Source organism: Belonocnema kinseyi, chromosome 10 (genome assembly GCF_010883055.1).
Source record: "Belonocnema kinseyi isolate 2016_QV_RU_SX_M_011 chromosome 10, B_treatae_v1, whole genome shotgun sequence".
NCBI classification, from domain to species: domain Eukaryota; kingdom Metazoa; phylum Arthropoda; class Insecta; order Hymenoptera; family Cynipidae; genus Belonocnema; species Belonocnema kinseyi.
This window is the reverse complement of record NC_046666.1, coordinates 33,344,202-33,362,536: the sequence shown is the minus strand read 5'-3', so window position 1 is coordinate 33,362,536 and position 18,335 is coordinate 33,344,202. Positions and strand designations below refer to the sequence as shown.

The following is an 18,335-nucleotide window of genomic DNA, read 5'->3' as shown; positions in this document are numbered from 1 at the left end:
CGTCATTGCCTCTGTAAGTGCTTATTTTGAGGAACTTCCGAAAACGCACTTTTTTGAAGGATTAAAAAAACTTGAAAAGCGATTGACCAAGTGTATAGAGCTACAAGGAGATTATGTTGAAAAATAAAAAAAAATGTACCCAAAAAAAATTGTTTTTATACTTCATTCTAAGGACTTATTAAACTACCCTCGTAATTATTTTTAAAAATTTGACCATTTTATTAGAAATGAGTTAAAACGGTATCATTTTTAATTCAAAGCTCTCAAAATTTACCAATTTTATTTTGTATTCAAGGATTTCAAAACATTAAAAATGGTACATCTTCCGATTCGAATTTTCAAAAATAAATCATTTAAAAGTGAAAACTTTTAAATTTTAATAAATTCGAAACGATTAAAATTTGACAATGTGACGTTAAAAAATAAAATTGATTACATTAGAATTTAAAAATTTGGTACATTTTAAATTCCAAGCAATTGAAATTATATTATTTCTGATTGAAAACCTTCAAACTTGAAAATTTGTAGGTATTGAAGAATCTCGAACCTAAATTATTTTCGATTTTATTTTCGAAAATAGGATAGCAATTTAAAATTATTTAAAAAACTTAAAAATTGAATATTTTTGGATTAGAAATTTGAAAATTGAATCAGTTAAAATGCAACGGAAATGAAATTGTATTATTGTTAATAAAAACCCTTCAAAAATTATTTTTTTATTAATTAAATAATTTAAAAATTAAATATATTCAGATTAAAATTTCAAATACAGGATAATAATTTGGAATTATTTTGAAACCTTACAAATATAATATTTTCAGATAATAATTTTTTCAAAAGATTCCTTAAAATTTAAAGGAATTAAAATTAAATTATATCTAATTAAAAGCCTTTAAAATTGACTCAGTTCATTTTTAATTGAATAATCTTGAAATTGAATTATTTCAGATTATAATTTCGAAAATAAGACTAGTTTTAAAAGTTAAAACTTAAATATTTTTAGATTGGAATTTTTAAAATAGGACAAGTTAAAATTCAAAGGAATTGAAACTGTTCTATTTCTAATAAAAATTCTTCAAAGCTGATTTTTTTTTAATTAAAGCATTTTAGATTAAAATTACAAAAATAGGATAATAATTTTAAATTATTTCAAATTGTTAAAAATTTAATATTTTCAGATTAGAATTTTTTAAATGGATTATTTAAAAATCAAAGTAGACTATTTAAAAAAGTTAAAAATTGAATAATCTTAGATTGAAATTTTAAAAATTGGACCAGTTAAAATTCAAAGGAATTGAAATTGTACTAGTTCTAATTAAAATCATTGAAAAGTGTGTTTTTTTTTATCGATTTAAATCGATTCGAATTTTCAAAAATAAATCATTTAAAAGTTAAAACTTTTGGATTTAATTAAATTAGAAACGAGTAAAATTTGACAATTTGACGTTGAAAAATGAAATTAATCAGATTAGAATTTTGAATATTGGTTCATTTTAAATTCAGAGCAATTAAAATTGTAATATTTATGATTGAAAACCTTCCAAATTAAATATTTTTAAATATTGAAGAATCTCAAATCTGAATTATTTTCGATTACATTTTCGAAAATAGGATAATAACTTGAAATTATTTCCAAAACTTAAAAATAGAATATTTTCAGATTAGAATTTTTTTAAAAGAATTATTTAAAATTCAAAAGAATTGAAATGGTATTATTTCTAATTAAAAGCCTTCAAAATTGAAACGCTTCATGTTTTATTGAAGAATTTTAAAATTGAAGGAATTCAGATTAAAATATCAAAACTAAGACTATTTCAAAAAGTTAAAAATTAAATATTTTAAGATTATAATTTTGAAAATTGGATCAATTCAAATTCAAAGTAATTGAAATTATTATATTATTTCTGATTAAAATCCTTCAAAATTTAATTTGATTAAAATTAAAGAATATTGAAATTAAATAAGTTCAGATTTAAGAAAAAATATGATAATAATTTTAAATTATTACAAAACGTTCAAAATTGAATATTTTCAAATTCGATTTTTTGAAATGGATTATTTAAAATTCAAAGTAATTGAAATTTTATTATTTTATAAGCCTTCAAAATTGACCCAGTTCATTTAGTAATTGAAGAATCTCTAAATTGAATAATTTTAAACTATAATTTAGAAAATAGGAAATTTTAAACACATTAAAAATTAAATACTTTTTGTTTAGAATGTTGAAAATTAAATCATTTAAAATTTAAAAGAATTGAAATTGCACCATTTCTGATAAAAATCCTTGAAAACTGAATTTTTGTTTTAATTAAATAATTTAAAAATTAAATCGTTTCATATTAAAATTTCAAAACTAGGATAATAATTTGAAATTATTTCAAGACATTAAAAATGAAATATTTTTAAATTCAAATTTTTTAAATAGATTATTTAAAATTCAAAGCAATTGAAATTGTATTATTTCTCATTGAAAACTTGAATATTTTTAAATATTGAAGAATCTCGAACATAAATTATTTTCGATTAAATTTTCGAAAATAAGACAATAATTTTAAAATATTTTCAAAACTTAAAAATTGAATATTTTCATATTAGAATTTTTTAAATTGATTCTTTAAAATTCAAAGGATTTGAAATTATATCATTTCTAATTAAAAGCTTTAAAAACTGAATTTTTTCAACTGAAAAATCCCGCAACTGAACGATTTCAGATTAAAATTTAAAAAAAAGATTTTCAAAAAATTAAATATTTTTGTATACAAATTTTGAACATTGGATCAATTAGAATTGAGAAGAATTGAAATTATATTATTTCTAAATAAAATTCTTGAAAATTGACTTTTTAAAATTAAAGAATTTTGAAATTAAATAAATTCAGATTAAAATTTCTAAAATAGGATAATAATTTTTAATTATTTCAAAACGTGAAAAATTGAATATTTTTAAATTAGATTTTTAATAATAGATTATTTAAAATTCAAAGAAATTAAAATTATATAATTTCTAAGTAAAAGCTTTAAAAATATGTTATTTTGCATTGAAAAATCGAGACATTGAATAAATTCAGATTATAATTTTGAAAGTAAGACCGTTTCAAAAAGTTAAAAATTGAATATTTTTAAATTAGAATTTCGAAAATAGCATCACTTAAAGTTCAAAGGAATTGAATTTGTATTATTTCAAATTAAAATTCTTCAAACTTCATTTTTTTAAATTAAATTGTTTCAGATTAAAATTTCAAAAATAGGATAATGATTTGGAATTATTTTAAAACATTAAAAATGGACTATTTTTACATTCAAATTTTTAAAAATGGAATTTTTTGCAATGAAAAATTATAAAATTGAACGATTTCATATTAAAATTTAAAAAAGGAAATATTTTAAAAAATTTAATATTTCTATATAAAAATTTTGAAAATTGGATCAATTAGAATTCAAAAGAATTGAAATTGTATTTTTTATAAATAAAAACCTTCAAAATTGACTTTATTAAATTAAAGAATTTTGAAATTAAAAAAGTTCAGATTAAAATTTAAAAAATAGGATAATAATTAAAATAGATTTCAAAACGTGAAAAATTGAATATTTTCAAATTAAATTTTTAAAAATGGATTACTTTAAATTCCAAGAAATTAAAATTATATCACTTCTAAGTAAAAGCTTTAAAAATATTTTATTTTGCATTGAAAAATCGAGATATTGAATAAATTTAGATTATAATTTCGAAAATAAGACCGTTTCAAAAAGTTAATAATTTAATATTTTTAAATTAGAATTTCGAAAATGGTATAAATTAAAGTTCAAAGGAATTGAATTTGTATTATTTCAAATTAAAATTCTTTAAAATTCATTTTGTTTAAATTAAAGGATTTTTAAATTAAATAGTTTCAGATTAAAATTTCAAAAATAAGATAATAATTTGAAATTATTTTAAAATATTAAAAATGGACTATTTTTAAATTCAAATTTTAAAAAATGATTACTTCAAATTCAAAGGAATTAAAATATCATTTCCAATTAAAAGTTTTAAAAATTGAATTTTTTTGCAATGAAAAATTATAAAATTGAACGATTTCAGATTAAAATTTAAAAAAAGGAAAAATTTAAAAAAATTAAATATTTCTATATAAAAATTTTTAAAATTGGATCAATTAGAATTCAAAAGAATTGAAATTGTATTTTTTATAAATAAAAACCTTCAAAATTGACTTTATTAAATTAAAGAATTTTGAAATTAAAAAAGTTCAGATTAAAATTTTAAAAATAGGATAATAATTAAAAATGATTTCAAAACGTGAAAAATTGAATATTTTCAAATTAAATTTTTAAAAATGGATTACTTTAAATTCCAAGAAATTAAAATTATATCACTTCTAAGTAAAAGCTTTAAAAATATTTTATTTTGCATTGAAAAATCGAGATATTGAATAAATTCAGATTATAATTTTGAAAATAAGACCGTTTCAAAAAGTTAAAAATTGAATATTTTTAAATTAGAATTTCGAAAATAGCATCACTTGAAGTTCAAAAGAATTGAATTTGTATTATTTCAAACTAAAATTCTTTAAAATTCATTTTGTTTAAATTAAAGGATTTTTAAATTAAATAGTTTCAGATTAAACTTTCAAAAATAAGATAATAATTTGAAATTATTTTAAAATATTAAAAATGGACTATTTTTAAATTCAAATTTTTAAAAATGATTACTTAAAATTCAAAGGAATTAAAATATCATTTCCAATTAAAAGTTTTAAAAATTGAATTTTTTTTCAAAGAAAAATTATAAAATTGAACGATTTCAGATTAAAATTTAAAAAAAGGAACTATTTTAAAAAATGAAATATTTCTATATAAAAATTTTGAAAATTGGATCAATTAGAATTCAAAAGAATTGAAATTTTATTTTTTATAAATAAAAACCTTTAAAATTGACTTTATTAAATTAAAGAATTTTGAAATTAAAAAAGTTCAGATTAAAATGTAAAAAATAGGATAATAATTTAAAATTATTTTAAAACGTGAAAAATTGAATATTTTCAAATTAAAATTTAAAAAATGGATTACTTTAAATTCCAAGAAATTAGAATTATATCACTTCTAAGTAAAAGCTTTAAAAGTATTTTATTTTGCATTGAAAAATCGAGATATTGAATAAATTTAGATTATAATTTCGAAAATAAGACCGTTTCAAAAAGTTAATAATTGAATATTTTTAAATTAGAATTTCGAAAATGGTATAAATTAAAGTTCAAAGGAATTGAATTTGTATTATTTCAAATTAAAATTCTCTAAAATTCATTTTGTTTAAATTAAAGGATTTTTAAATTAAATAGTTTCAGATTAAAATTTCAAAAATAAGATAATAATTTGAAATTATTTTAAAATATTAAAAATGGACTATTTTTAAATTCAAATTTTTAAAAATGATTACTTCAAATTCAAAGGAATTAAAATATCATTTCCAATTAAAAGTTTTAAAAATTGAATTTTTTTGCAATGAAAAATTATAAAATTGAACGATTTCAGATTAAAATTTAAAAAAAGGAACTATTTAAAAAATGAAATATTTCTATATAAAAATTTTGAAAATTGGATCAATTAGAATTCAAAAGAATTGAAATTTTATTTTTTATAAATAAAAACCTTTAAAATTGACTTTATTAAATTAAAGAATTTTGAAATTAAAAAAGTTCAGATTAAAATGTAAAAAATAGGATAATAATTTAAAATTACTTCAAAACGTTAAACATGGAATATTTTCAGATTATAATTGTAGAAAATGGATGAATTAACATTAAAAGGAATTAAAATTGTATTATAATGCTCCAAATTTTACCAATCTTATTTTCAATACAAGAATTTTGAAGTGTAATGATTTTAGAAAAGAGTTTTTTTTTCAACGGATGATTTAAAATTGAAAGGAGTTAAAATTGTTTATTTGTAATTGAAAGTCTTCAAAATCGAATATTTAAAAAAATTAAATAATCTCAAATTTGAATGATTTTCAATTAAATTGGCAAAAATAGAAAATAAAAAACCGTTAAAAACGGAATATTTTTAACTTAGAATTTTGAAAATTAAATCATTTAGAATTCAAAATAACTGAAAATGTATTATTTCTAATTAAAGGCATTCAAAATGGAAAATTATTCTTTCGAACTGAAGAATATTCAAACTGAATAATTTCACATTATAATTTAAAAAATAAAAGAATTTAAAAATGTTAAAAATAGAATATTGTCAGATTAAAATTTTGAAAATTGGACCATTTCAAATTTAAATGAATTCAAATTTTATTATTTCCGATTAAAAGTATAAAAACTTCACTATATTATTTTTTAAATTAAAAAATCTCGAATTCCAAAACTTTAATTCGAAAATTTCAAAAATTTTAGTCACCTAAAATATTTACAATTGGATCATTTTTATTTTAAAATCATTTAATACATTTTTCTTAAATTTCAAATGCTTTTCATTAAGAAAAAATAATTAAATTATAAATATACACTGTATAAAGGCACGCGACAAGTGCGATTCTCGACTTCGAAACCTAACCTCAAAAATTGAATCTGAAAAACAAAAGAAACAAGTGCAGAAAGAAGGAATACTCACAAATTATCGCTCGAATTGAGTTCGGAAGCTGCATTTTTCTGTGGAGGTGAAGAATTTGTGGACTCAATAACTGCCTTCGTATCTGGAAATTTTACTTCCTCCGGGACCGGTTCTGGAGACTTGGGCTTTTGTTTATTAAATAATTGCAGAATGTGGGCCGTACTTCTTCCTTGCGCTCGATAATTTCGATTCATGATTACTGCTTTCGTAATTTATTAAATAATCGACGATTTTACGCTCATAGTTTTGGGATTTTCAGAGATTTAAAACCACAAAAAGATTGTCAAGACAAGAAAAACTTTGAACGACTTCGAAGGCCTTTAAAAAACGTAAACAAACGCCTTTTACCGCTTGAAAGCAAGTGCTGCCAACCACTGCTTCCAATTAGGCTACCCAACTGCACTGCGCATGCACTGCATCAACAGTCTCATTGGCTGTGAATAGCGCACTTTTTTGAAACTATTACATGTGTGAATCAATTTTTTATGATAAATCATCATTGAGGAAATAATAAATATTAAGTTATTGATTTGAAATTCAAAGGAAGGAATACCTTTTTTTAATAATTTAAATTTTAAGTACTTCATAATATTTTTTGGTACTTTATGATTATTATATATTGTGGAATATTCATTTGCATATTTAATCATTTCAAATAAGCGCGCGATCAACATCTAATTAGGCTGCTGGTATGACGCATGCGCAGTGCGACTAAGCAGATAAATTCGGAGCACTGCTGTCAATATTTGAATGTATTTTAGGAAAGGTGGGGGGTACCTAAGATGTCTGTATGACGAGGGTCAAATGCATGTGACGAACCTATGTTTTTATAATAATTTCGAAAAACATTATTTTTCATCATAAGTATATTTGGATATTATTTTTTATTTTTCGAAAGATATTCAATTAAATAATAAAATGGATAATTTTGCGATTATGAGTTTAGTATTCAATGAAATAGATTTTGACAGTAAAATATAATAAATAAATAAACTTATTGTGAGCAATCATTTTTTTTCAAAGCTTAAAAAAAAATTAAATTTCATCTCATGGGATTGATATTATTGCCTGGCCCTCGTCGTGCAGACGTATTCACAGCTGACGTCACAATTTGAAATTCCTATTTTTTTACGTTAGGTAGTTTGATAGGAGGTTTACAATAACAATATGATAAATAATAATTATAAAATAAACATTATTCTCAAATTTTAGACTAAGTGCAACATTTATCGCGGAAAAAGTAGTTTTTTGATGAAGAATAAATATTGCAAATATCCACTTATTTCTTAAAATTTTTGGTGGCATTAATCAAATGTTCCCAAGATTCTTGAAAAAAGTCAAAAATGTTTTTAATGATTTCAGATATGTTGAAAAGAAGCTAAAAAAACTTTAAAAACAATCTTGTTTAAGTAATTAAAAATTGTTTTTAAATGTTTGCATAAAATTATAAAACATTTAAGAAAATTTCAGAATTATTTCAAAGTATTTAAATATTTTTAAATAATTCAAAAATTCCTAAATATCATTTAAACTGCCTCAAAATATTGCTCAAATGTGAAATAACGTTTTTAAATTAATAATATAACTAAAAATCTTCCAATTTTTTTAACATTATAAATTAGTCAACATTGTATAATTACAAGCACAGACAAATTTTCGATTCTAGAGAATTAAAAAATAGCTAAATAATTTTAAAAATCAAACAATGAAAATACTTTTATTTTATGAACATATTTTTTATTTTACTAGTAATTAATTCATTTCATATTCAAACAATTTTTCAATGGTTTAGAAATGGGAATTTTGAAATTTCTTAATATTATAAACTTTCAGGAACTTCATTACCCCAAATTTCTAATTTTCGGCCATTTTATAATTTCGGAAATTTATTAAGTCAAATATTTTATTTCACTGAAATTAAAAATTTTTTTAAATTTTATTTTTTGCAATTTCTCCTCCTATTCTCAGAAATCTTTTGAATTTTGTTAACTTTTCTTTTAAAATTAATTTTTCAAGATAAAAAATTATTTGTAATTCTTCCAGGAATCTTACCTTTTTTAATTTCGAAACCTTTCAACATCCTTACAAAGTTTCAAAACTTTTTTAAATTAAACAAAATTGCCGTAGAATTTACAAGATTTTTGTTTTAAATTTGAAAATCTGGACATTTTGTCAAATCTTTTTAAATATTTTCTTAAAATTAATTTTGTGAAATAAAAAGTCAGTTTAAGTTCTCCCACAAATCTAAATTTTTTATTTTGAAAAAATCCTTAAAAACTTCCAAAATTTTATTTCGAAATTTTTGAAAATATAGATTCAGTACAAAAAATTGTTAATCTTCACAAATGAAAGATTATTCTTGAATTTTTCTTTGAACTTCATAATATTGTTTTAAATAATTACACATTTTTTTAATTCTGCACATTCAAAGAAATTGCTTTAAAATCTTCCAGATTCTTTTTCCGAGAATTTTGGAAATCTTTTGAAATGTTTACAAACTTTTGAAAATATTCTCTTCAAATCAAATTTTTCAAAATAAAAAATCATTAAAAATGTTGCGTGGAATCTTAACAAAATTTTTTTATTTTCTTGAACCCTATCAAAACCTTTTAAAAGCTTCTGATATTTTTCAAAAAGCATTAAAAATGTACACTTTGTTTTAAATTCTTTGAAATCTTATCACACTTCAATTATTTTTGAAATTTTTAAAAAACTTGTAAATATTTTTTACAATGATTCGAACTTTTCCTATTTTTGAAATCTTCCAAAATTTGCTCTAAAATCTTCCAAATATTTTGTAAATTGAATATTTGGATAATTTTGGAAATCTTCTCAATTTCCTCATAAAAATAGTTTTTCAAGATAAGAAAACATTTTAAATTTATCTAGGAACCTCAAGAGCTTGAAAATTGCAATTTAATTTTATTGAATTAATTGAAATTCTTTGTGAATAAATTTTTGTTCAGTTTAAATTTATTTGTTGAAAAGTTTAATCAATAATTTGAATCTTTTTTATTTTTAGCAATTTAAATTGACTCAGAATTATCGAAATTTAAGAGTGTTTGAGTATAAAATGTTTATATTTGGAAACATTTCTATTTTGCACAGTTAAAATTATGGTCAATTTATTTTTTGATTTTTGAAAATAAATTGTAATTAATTTTAATGGTAAATTATATATTTTCAGAAGTCTCAAATTCGCCTCTAAAATTAATTATCAGCAATATAGTCTTTTCTCCCTAAAAATTTAGCGAAAAGAGTGTTAAAAAAAAAGATTATAGCAATTTAAATAATTTTTTAATGAACTTTTCAAATTTCGCGCTTCGAAGAACTCTCATGCTTGCCCTCTGGTAGCTACCCCTCGTAACTACCGCCTTTTTTCATCGAGAATCGAGATTCGCATCTATGTACAAAAACAGCTATTCAGTCGATGACCATTGTTAACAGAGCAGCTGGAAAGTTTGACAAGTCAATGTAAGTACATATATTTTCATTTTATTATGACATAAAAGCTATAAATATTATTTGCTTTTAAACAATAGTGAATTTATTTTTTCCGGAGCAAGCAATTTCCTACCCGATAAGTAATTCTTTTTTTTACTCCTAAATTTATCAATTGCGGCACTCCTTCACACATCAATTGTTGCGATTTAATTGTGCATTTTATTCGGAAATTTGACACGACTGAAAGAACAAGGCGTGGTATATACGGACGCATTTCTCTGATAATGAACTCGATTGGAATTTGTTGATTCACGTTTTGCAGAATTGAAAATTGTTGCCAATTGTTGCTTCAATTTCGGGAAAACAAAGTTTCGTATTTGACACCTTCGAAATTTGCCGATAATTCATCAAGCTTTCCCTTTTTTTGAAATTTCGAATATATTTCACGATTTTATTTCCTAATCGTGTTTAATTATTTCTTACTTTATAATTACTATTTTAATTGTCGAGTTTATTCGTAAAAATGTATTGCATCAATCTGCGTATAAGTATTGGGATATTATTTTATTTTTATATTAAATTTAATTTATTGAAAGACTTTAATTTTTAATTTAAATTTCAGTGCGATTTTTTTTTTATTTATTGAGAAATTTTAAACCTTTTTGGAATTTTGGCTGGTTTGTAATGGGCGTGACATTGATAATTAAATTTTTTGATGTTTAAGGAAGAGTATGATTCATAGGCATGATTCATTCGCTTATTCACCTTCTATTTAAAAATGGGAATTGGGAAAACACTTGTTACTATCAATTACTAGCATTCCGATATGATTTTGTAACTGATAACATGTTTTTTTTTTAAGTTTTGAAGATGATAATACTTTTTTTAACATGGATTCATGAATACAAAATAAAATTCATCAATTTAAAAAGCTTTGAATTAGAAATTTAAAAAATTTTAATCTAAAAATAATTCATTTTTATCGTCTTGAAATTGTTGTATTTTCGAAATTTGAAATCATTCCATTTTAACATTCTTCAATTTAAAATAAAATCGGTTACTGGCAACGAAAAAAGTTCAATTCCTTTAAATTTTAAATGATTTAATTTTCAACATTATTATCCAAGAATATTCCATTTTTAACACTTTGAAATTGTCCTGTGTTCGAAAATTTAATCTGAAATCATTCAATTTGCAGATTTTTTCATTAAAAATAAAATTGATAAATTTTGGATGCATTTGATTATAAATAATAAAATTACTGTACCATTGAATTATAAATGATTCATTTTTTTTAAATTTTAATTTAAGAATATTCAATTTTTAACGTTTTAAAATTGTCTTATTTTCGAAATTATAATCTGAAATCATTCAATTTCAAGATTATTCAATTAAAAATGAACCGGGTCAATTTTAAAGGCTTTTAATTAGAAATGATACAATTTTAATTGCTTCGAATTTTAAATAATCAATTTCAAAACTTCTAACTTTTAACATTTTGAAATAATTTCAAATTATTATCCTATTTTTGAAATTTTAATCTGAAACGATTTAATTTAAAAATTCTTTAATTAAAACAAAAATTCAGTTTTGCGGATTTTTATTAGAAATTATACAATTTCAATTCCTTTGAAATTTAAATGATTCAATTTTCAACATTTAAAATTTTTTTTAAATGTTCTTTTATTCAAAATTATAGTCTAAAATCATTCAATTTAGAGATTCTTCAAATAAAAATGAACTAGGTCTTTGAATGCTTTTAACATAATACAATTTTAATTACTTTGAATTTTAAATAATCCATTTAAAAAATTCTAATCGGAAAATATTCAATTTTTAACGTTTTTGAATAATTTCAAATCATCCTATTTTTGAAATTTTATTCTTAATCTTATTTTTTTTTAAATCTGAAATCGTTCAATTTTAGGATTTGTCAATGCAAAAAAATTCAATTTTTAAAGCTTTTAATTAGAAATGATATAATTTCAATTCCTTTGAATTTTAACTAATCAATTTGAAAAGTTCTAATTTGAAAATAATACATTTTTAACGTTTTTGAAATAATTTTAAATTATTATTCTATTTTTTAAATTTTAATCTGAAACATTCTAAACAAAAAAGTATTTAATTTTTTTTAATGTTCTTATTTTCAAAAATATAGTCTAAAATTATTCAATTTAAAAATTCTTCAATTAAAAATGAACTGGGTCAATTTTGTAGGCTTATAAAATAATAAAATTTTAATTACTTTGAATTTTAAATAATCCATTAAATAATTTTGAATTTAAAAATATTAAATTTTGAACGTTTTGAAATAATTTCAAATTTGTATGTTATTTGTTGACATTTTAATTTTAAACTATTAAATTAAAAAATTCTTTAATTGAAATAATCCGTTTAAAATGAACCAATTTTCAAAATTCTAATCTGATCAGTTTTCTTTTTCAACGTAAAATTGTCCAATGTTGCTCATTTCGAATTTATTAAAATTCAAAAGTTTTCACTTTTAAATTATTTATTTTTGAAAATTCGAATCGATTAAAAAAAACAAACATTTTTGAATGATTTTTATTACAATCAGTACAATTTTAATTTCCTTGAATTTTAACTAGTCCAATTTTCAAAATTCAAATCTAAAAATATTAAATTTTTAACTTTTTGAAACAGTCTTATTTTTTAAATTATGATCTGAAATCATTCAATTTCAAGATTCTTCAATTAAAAATGAACTGGGTCAATTTTAAAGGCTTTTAATTAGAAATAATACAATTTTTATTCCTTTGAATTTTAAATAATTCAATTTTTAACATTCTAAACACAAAAATATTAAATTTTTTATGTTTTTAAATTTTCTTATTTTCAACATTTTAGTCTAAAATTATTCAATTTAGAGATTTTTCAATTAAAAATGAAATGGGTCAATTTTGAAGGCTTGCGGAAAAATATATTTTGAATTACTTTGATTTTTAAATAATCCATTTCAAAATTTTAATCTGAAAATATTAAATTTTTAGCGATTTGAAGTAATTTCAAATTATTATCCAATTTTTCAAACTTTAATATAAAATTCTTTAAAAAATTATTTAATTATTTCAATTATTATCTGAAAATATTCTATTTTTAAGGTTCTGAAATAATTTCAAATTATTACCTTGTGTTTGAAATTTTAATCTGAATATATTTAATTTTAAAATTATTTAATTAATAAAAAAATAATTTCTGAAGGATTTTTATTAAAAATAATACAATTTCAATTCCGTTGCATTTTAACTGATCCAATTTTCAAATTTCTAATCTAAAAATATCCAATTTTTAAGATTTTTAAATAATTTTAAATTACTATCCTATTTTCGAAAATAATTTAGGTTCGAGAATCTTCAATATCTACAAATTTTCAAGTTTGAAACTTTTCAATCAGAAATAATACAATTTTAATTGCTCTGAATTTAAAATGAACCAATTTTCTAAATTCTAATCTAATCAATTTTATTTTTCAATGTGAAATTTTAAACTTTCGAATTCATTAAAATTCAAAAGTTTTCTCTTTTAAATTATTTATTTTTGAAAATTCGAAAAGGAAGATGTACCATTTTTAATGTTTTGAAATAATTGAATACAGAATAAAATTGGTAAATTTTTAGAGCTTTGAATTAGAAATTATACCGTTTTAACTCATTTCTAATAAAATGCTCAAATTTTTCAAAAAAATTATCTAAAATCTTTCAACTTCAATATTCTTCAATTAAAAATAAAATTTTCCAATTTTGAAAACGTTTAATTAGAAATGATAAAATTTCACATCTTTTGAATCTTAAATGATTCATTTATTTACATTTTAATATGAAAATAATCCATTTTTAACGTTTTGAAATTGTCCTATTTTCGAAAATTTAATTTGAAATCATTCAGTTTCGATATTTTCCAATTTAAGAAAAGTTCAATTTTGAAGGAGTTTAATTAGAAATTATGAAATTTTAGTTATGTCCTATTTCCAATAATCTATTTAAAAAAACATTCTTATCTGAAAATATTAAATTGTTATGCTATAAAATTGACTTATTTTCGAAATTATAATCTGCAATCATTCCATTAAAAAATTCTGAATTAATAATAAAATTGTTAAAATTTGAAGACTTTTAATTAGAAATAATAATATTTCCATTTCTTTGAATATTGAAAAATTTATTTAAAAAAAAATCTACTCTGAAAATTTTCCATTTTTAACGTTTTGAAATTTTCCTATTTACGAAATTATAATCCGAAATCATTAAATTTCAAGATTTTTCAACTTTTGAAATTGCCCTTTTTTCATTCAAAAAATTCTATGATTAAAATATTTAATTTTTAGATTATGAAATAATTTCAGTTTATTATCCTATTTTTGAAATTTTAATCTGAAACTATTTAATTTCGATATTTTTGAATTAAAAACAATATTCAAGTTTGAAAGTTTTTAATTATAAATAATACAATTTATATTAATTTGATTTTTAATTGAACCCATTTTCAAAATTCTAATCTAAAAATATTAAATCTCCAACTGTTTGAAATATCCCTATTTTTGAAATTTTAATTTGTAACTATTCAATTTCGGGATTTTTCAGTACAAATAAAACACTTTTAAAGGTTTTTGCCTATTAGCAATGATACAATTTCAATTCCTTTGAATTTTAAATAATTTAATTTTCAACATTATTATCTAAGAATATTCCATTTTTAGCATTTTGAAATTGTCCTATTTTCGAAAATGTAATCTGCAATCAATCATTTTCGAGATTTTTCAATTACAAATCAAATTGATTAATTTTTCATTCTTTTGATTAGGAATTATAAAATTACTATACCATTCAGTTAGAAATTATCCATTTTTTTAAATTTTAATTTAAGAATATTCAATTGTAAAAAATTTTAAATTGTCCTATTTTTGAAAGTTTTTGCGGTTTTTAATTAAAAATAATGAAATTTCAATTAGTTTGCATTTTAAATGATGAATTAAAAAAAATGCGACTGAAAATATTCCATTTTTAACGTTTAGAAATATTCCTATTCTCGAAAATTAATTTTGAGTCGTACAATTTCAAGATTCTGAAATTTACAAAAATATTCAATTTTGTAATTTTTAAAGTTTTTATATTGACCTATTTTCGTAAATTTAATCGAAAATACAAAATTCGAAATTATTCAATTTTTTTGAATATTCAATTTTGAAGACATTTAATCAGAAATAATACTATTTCTATTTCATTGAATTTAACATAAGTCAATTTTCAAAATTCTAATCTGAAATCATTAAATTTCAAGATTCTTCAGTTCAAAATAAAATTGTTCAATTCTGAAGGCGTTTAATTAGAAATAATATATTTTCCATTCCTTTGCATTTTAAATAATCCATTTAAAAAATTCTCATCTGAAAATATTTAATTTTTAACGCGTTTAAATAATTTCATATTATCATCCTATTTTTGACATTTTAATTTAAAATGATTTGATTTCAAAATTATTAAATTAAAAAAATTTCCATTTTTTAAATTACAATCTAAAAATATTCGAGATACTTCCAGATATCCAATTTTTTAAATATTCAATCAGAAATAATACAATTTCAATTGCTTTGAATTTAAAATTAACCAATTTTAAAAATTCTGATCAATTTCAAATTAACAAATTTTAATCGTTTTGAATTTAAATTTATTAAAATTCAAAAGTTTTCACTTTTAAATTGTTGAATTTTAAATTCTCTTAATTAGAAATAATACAATTTTCATTCCTTTAAATTTTTAATGATTTATTTTTGAAAATTGTAGTCAAAAAATATTCCATTTTTTAAGTTTTGAAATTGTCCTGAAATTTTGATCTAAAATAATCAAATTTCGAGATTCTTGAAGACAAAATAAAATTGGTCAATTTTGAAAGAATTTAATTGGGAATGATGAAATTTAAAATCCGTTGAATTTTAAATTATCTCTAATTTTTTATTTTAATCTTAAAATATTCCATTTTTAACATTGAATTTTTGAAACTGTCCTCTTTTCGAAAATTTAACCTGAAATTATTCAATTTCCATATTCTCCAATTTAAAAAAAAATCAATTTTGAAGGCGCTTAATTAGAAATGATATAATTTTAATTCCTTTAAATTTTAAGTAATCCATTTAAAAAAAATATTATATGAAAATATTCAATTTTCAGCATTTTAAAAATGTTCTATTTTCGAAATTATAATCAGAAAACATTTCATTTCAACATTCTTCAATTGAAAATAATATAGGTAAAATTTGGAGCCTTTTAATTTAAAAAAATAGAATTTCAATTGCTTTAATTTAAATTAACTAATTTTTCGAAATTTTATTCTGAAAATATTCAATTTCTAACGTTTTGATATTGTCCTATTTTCCAAATTATAATCTAAAATTATTCAATTTTGAAATCCTTCAATAAAAAAAATCAGTTTTGAATGCTTTTAATTAGAAATAATACAATTTTATAAGAAAATATTCAGTTACTAACGTTTTTAAATCGTAATTGTTTCAAATTTTTATTTGAAATCATTAAATTTCGGGATTCCTTAATTTAAAAATAAATCAGTTTTTAAGGTATTTAATCAGAAATAATACAATTTCAATTAGATTGAAATTTAAATGATCCAGCTTTTTAATTCTAATCTCAAAATATTCAATTTTTGACATTTTGAAATGATCCTATTTTCGAAATTATAACGTGAAACCATTCAATTTCCAGATTTTTCGATTTTGATTAAAAATATTTAGTTTTGAAGGCTTTAAAATATAAATAAAATAATGAAATCTCAATTTTTTGTAATTTTAAATTATTTAATTTAATAAATTCTAATCTAAAAATATTCCAGCTTAAAAAATTTTTAATTATCCTATTTAAAAAATGTTAATCTAACATCATTCATTTTTAAGTAAATTAGTTAATGTTGAAAAGAAAAATTCAATTTTAAGATTCTTGAATTAAAAATGAAATTGTTCAATTATTAATGCTACTAATTAAGAATAATACAATTATTTAAATACCTTTATATTTTAAATTATCCCATTTTTAAAATTCAAATCTAAAAATATCCTATTTTAACGCTTTGAAATGATCCTATTAAAATTTAATTCGTTTTTTTTCACAATTTATTAGTCAATTTAATGTGAAATAATCCAAATTTGAGATTCTTTAATTTATAAAATATGTATTCAAGTTTTAATACTTTTAAACAAAAATAACAAAATTTCAATTTTTTTAAATTTGAAATAATACAATTTTAAGAATTCAAATCTCAGAATATTCTATTTTTAACGTTTTGGGAGTTTTATATTCTCGAATTTTTCATCTGAAATCATTTAATTTCGATATTTTTCCATTAAAATAAAAATTGGACAATTTTAAATAAAAATACTTGCTACTAATATTACGAGTCATGATTTTCGTTTTGTTAATCAATCTTATTTATCTGAAATATCTGTACACTTGTCATGCAGGTATAATTATGAATTGAAAACTTGTTTACCTTACGTTTCGATGATAAATAATATTTGTTTTTAATTTGGTCATGTAATTTTTAAAATGTAATGTTATTCAATACATTTTTTTGTGTAAGATATTTTATGGCAGAAATAATGAGCTATGCAATTTATATACCTATATATGATATTTAATACTAGATTTATGATAAAATTTTAAAAACATTTAGTTACATCGAAATTTTATGGGATAACTGAAAAATCCTGAAAAATAAATATTTCTATACTGTACAGTTCCCGAATTAGAAATTTCCTAAAAAATAAAATTCCCGATATTATAAAATGGCCGAAATATCAAAATTGTCGAATTGTAACAATTAAAAAAATGCTTTTTTCAGTGAATATTATTTATTAAAAATAAAATAATCAAATATTTTCACCAAAGAAAATAATTTTTAGTGTTTACATTTTTTTTAAATTATGGTTTGAATTTAAAATAACATCAGTTGAAAAAAAGATATTTCTGATTGAAAATTTTTGTATGAAAATGTGAATAGTATTGAAAAAAATACAAAAAATGTTCCTAAAAATCGAATTTTTAATTTAAAAATTTATTTTACTGAATTTCGAGATAAATCAGTTATTAGGTTCAGAAAAAAATTTAGGGAGGAGTTTCTTTTTATTCGAGGCGCACGTGTTTTTGGATTTTTTTGTTCAATTTTTATACACTTATTGTTATTATTATTTTCGGTCCGGAATTTTTCAGTTCGGGATTTTTATGTTTAGAAAATTTTTTAATTTTGGTA

General features: G+C 19.7%; 2 protein-coding genes across 2 annotated transcripts in view; one reads left to right on the top strand and one right to left on the bottom strand.

Annotated features, from left to right (window-relative positions):
• LOC117181071 (DNA repair and recombination protein RAD54B-like) overlaps positions 1-18,335 on the bottom strand; it is an 89,682-nt gene that overhangs the window by 49,140 nt on the left and 22,207 nt on the right. Inside the window, exon 2 of the mRNA XM_033373639.1 lies at positions 6,615-6,932. Within this exon, the coding sequence (XP_033229530.1) occupies positions 6,615-6,808 (194 nt within the window). The 5' untranslated portion in view covers positions 6,809-6,932. The remainder of the gene's footprint in view (positions 1-6,614; positions 6,933-18,335) is intronic.
• LOC117181070 (lipoma-preferred partner homolog) overlaps positions 10,041-18,335 on the top strand; it is a 30,722-nt gene continuing 22,427 nt past the window's right edge. Inside the window, exon 1 of the mRNA XM_033373638.1 lies at positions 10,041-10,088. The gene's annotated coding sequence lies outside the window, so the exon portion shown is untranslated. The remainder of the gene's footprint in view (positions 10,089-18,335) is intronic.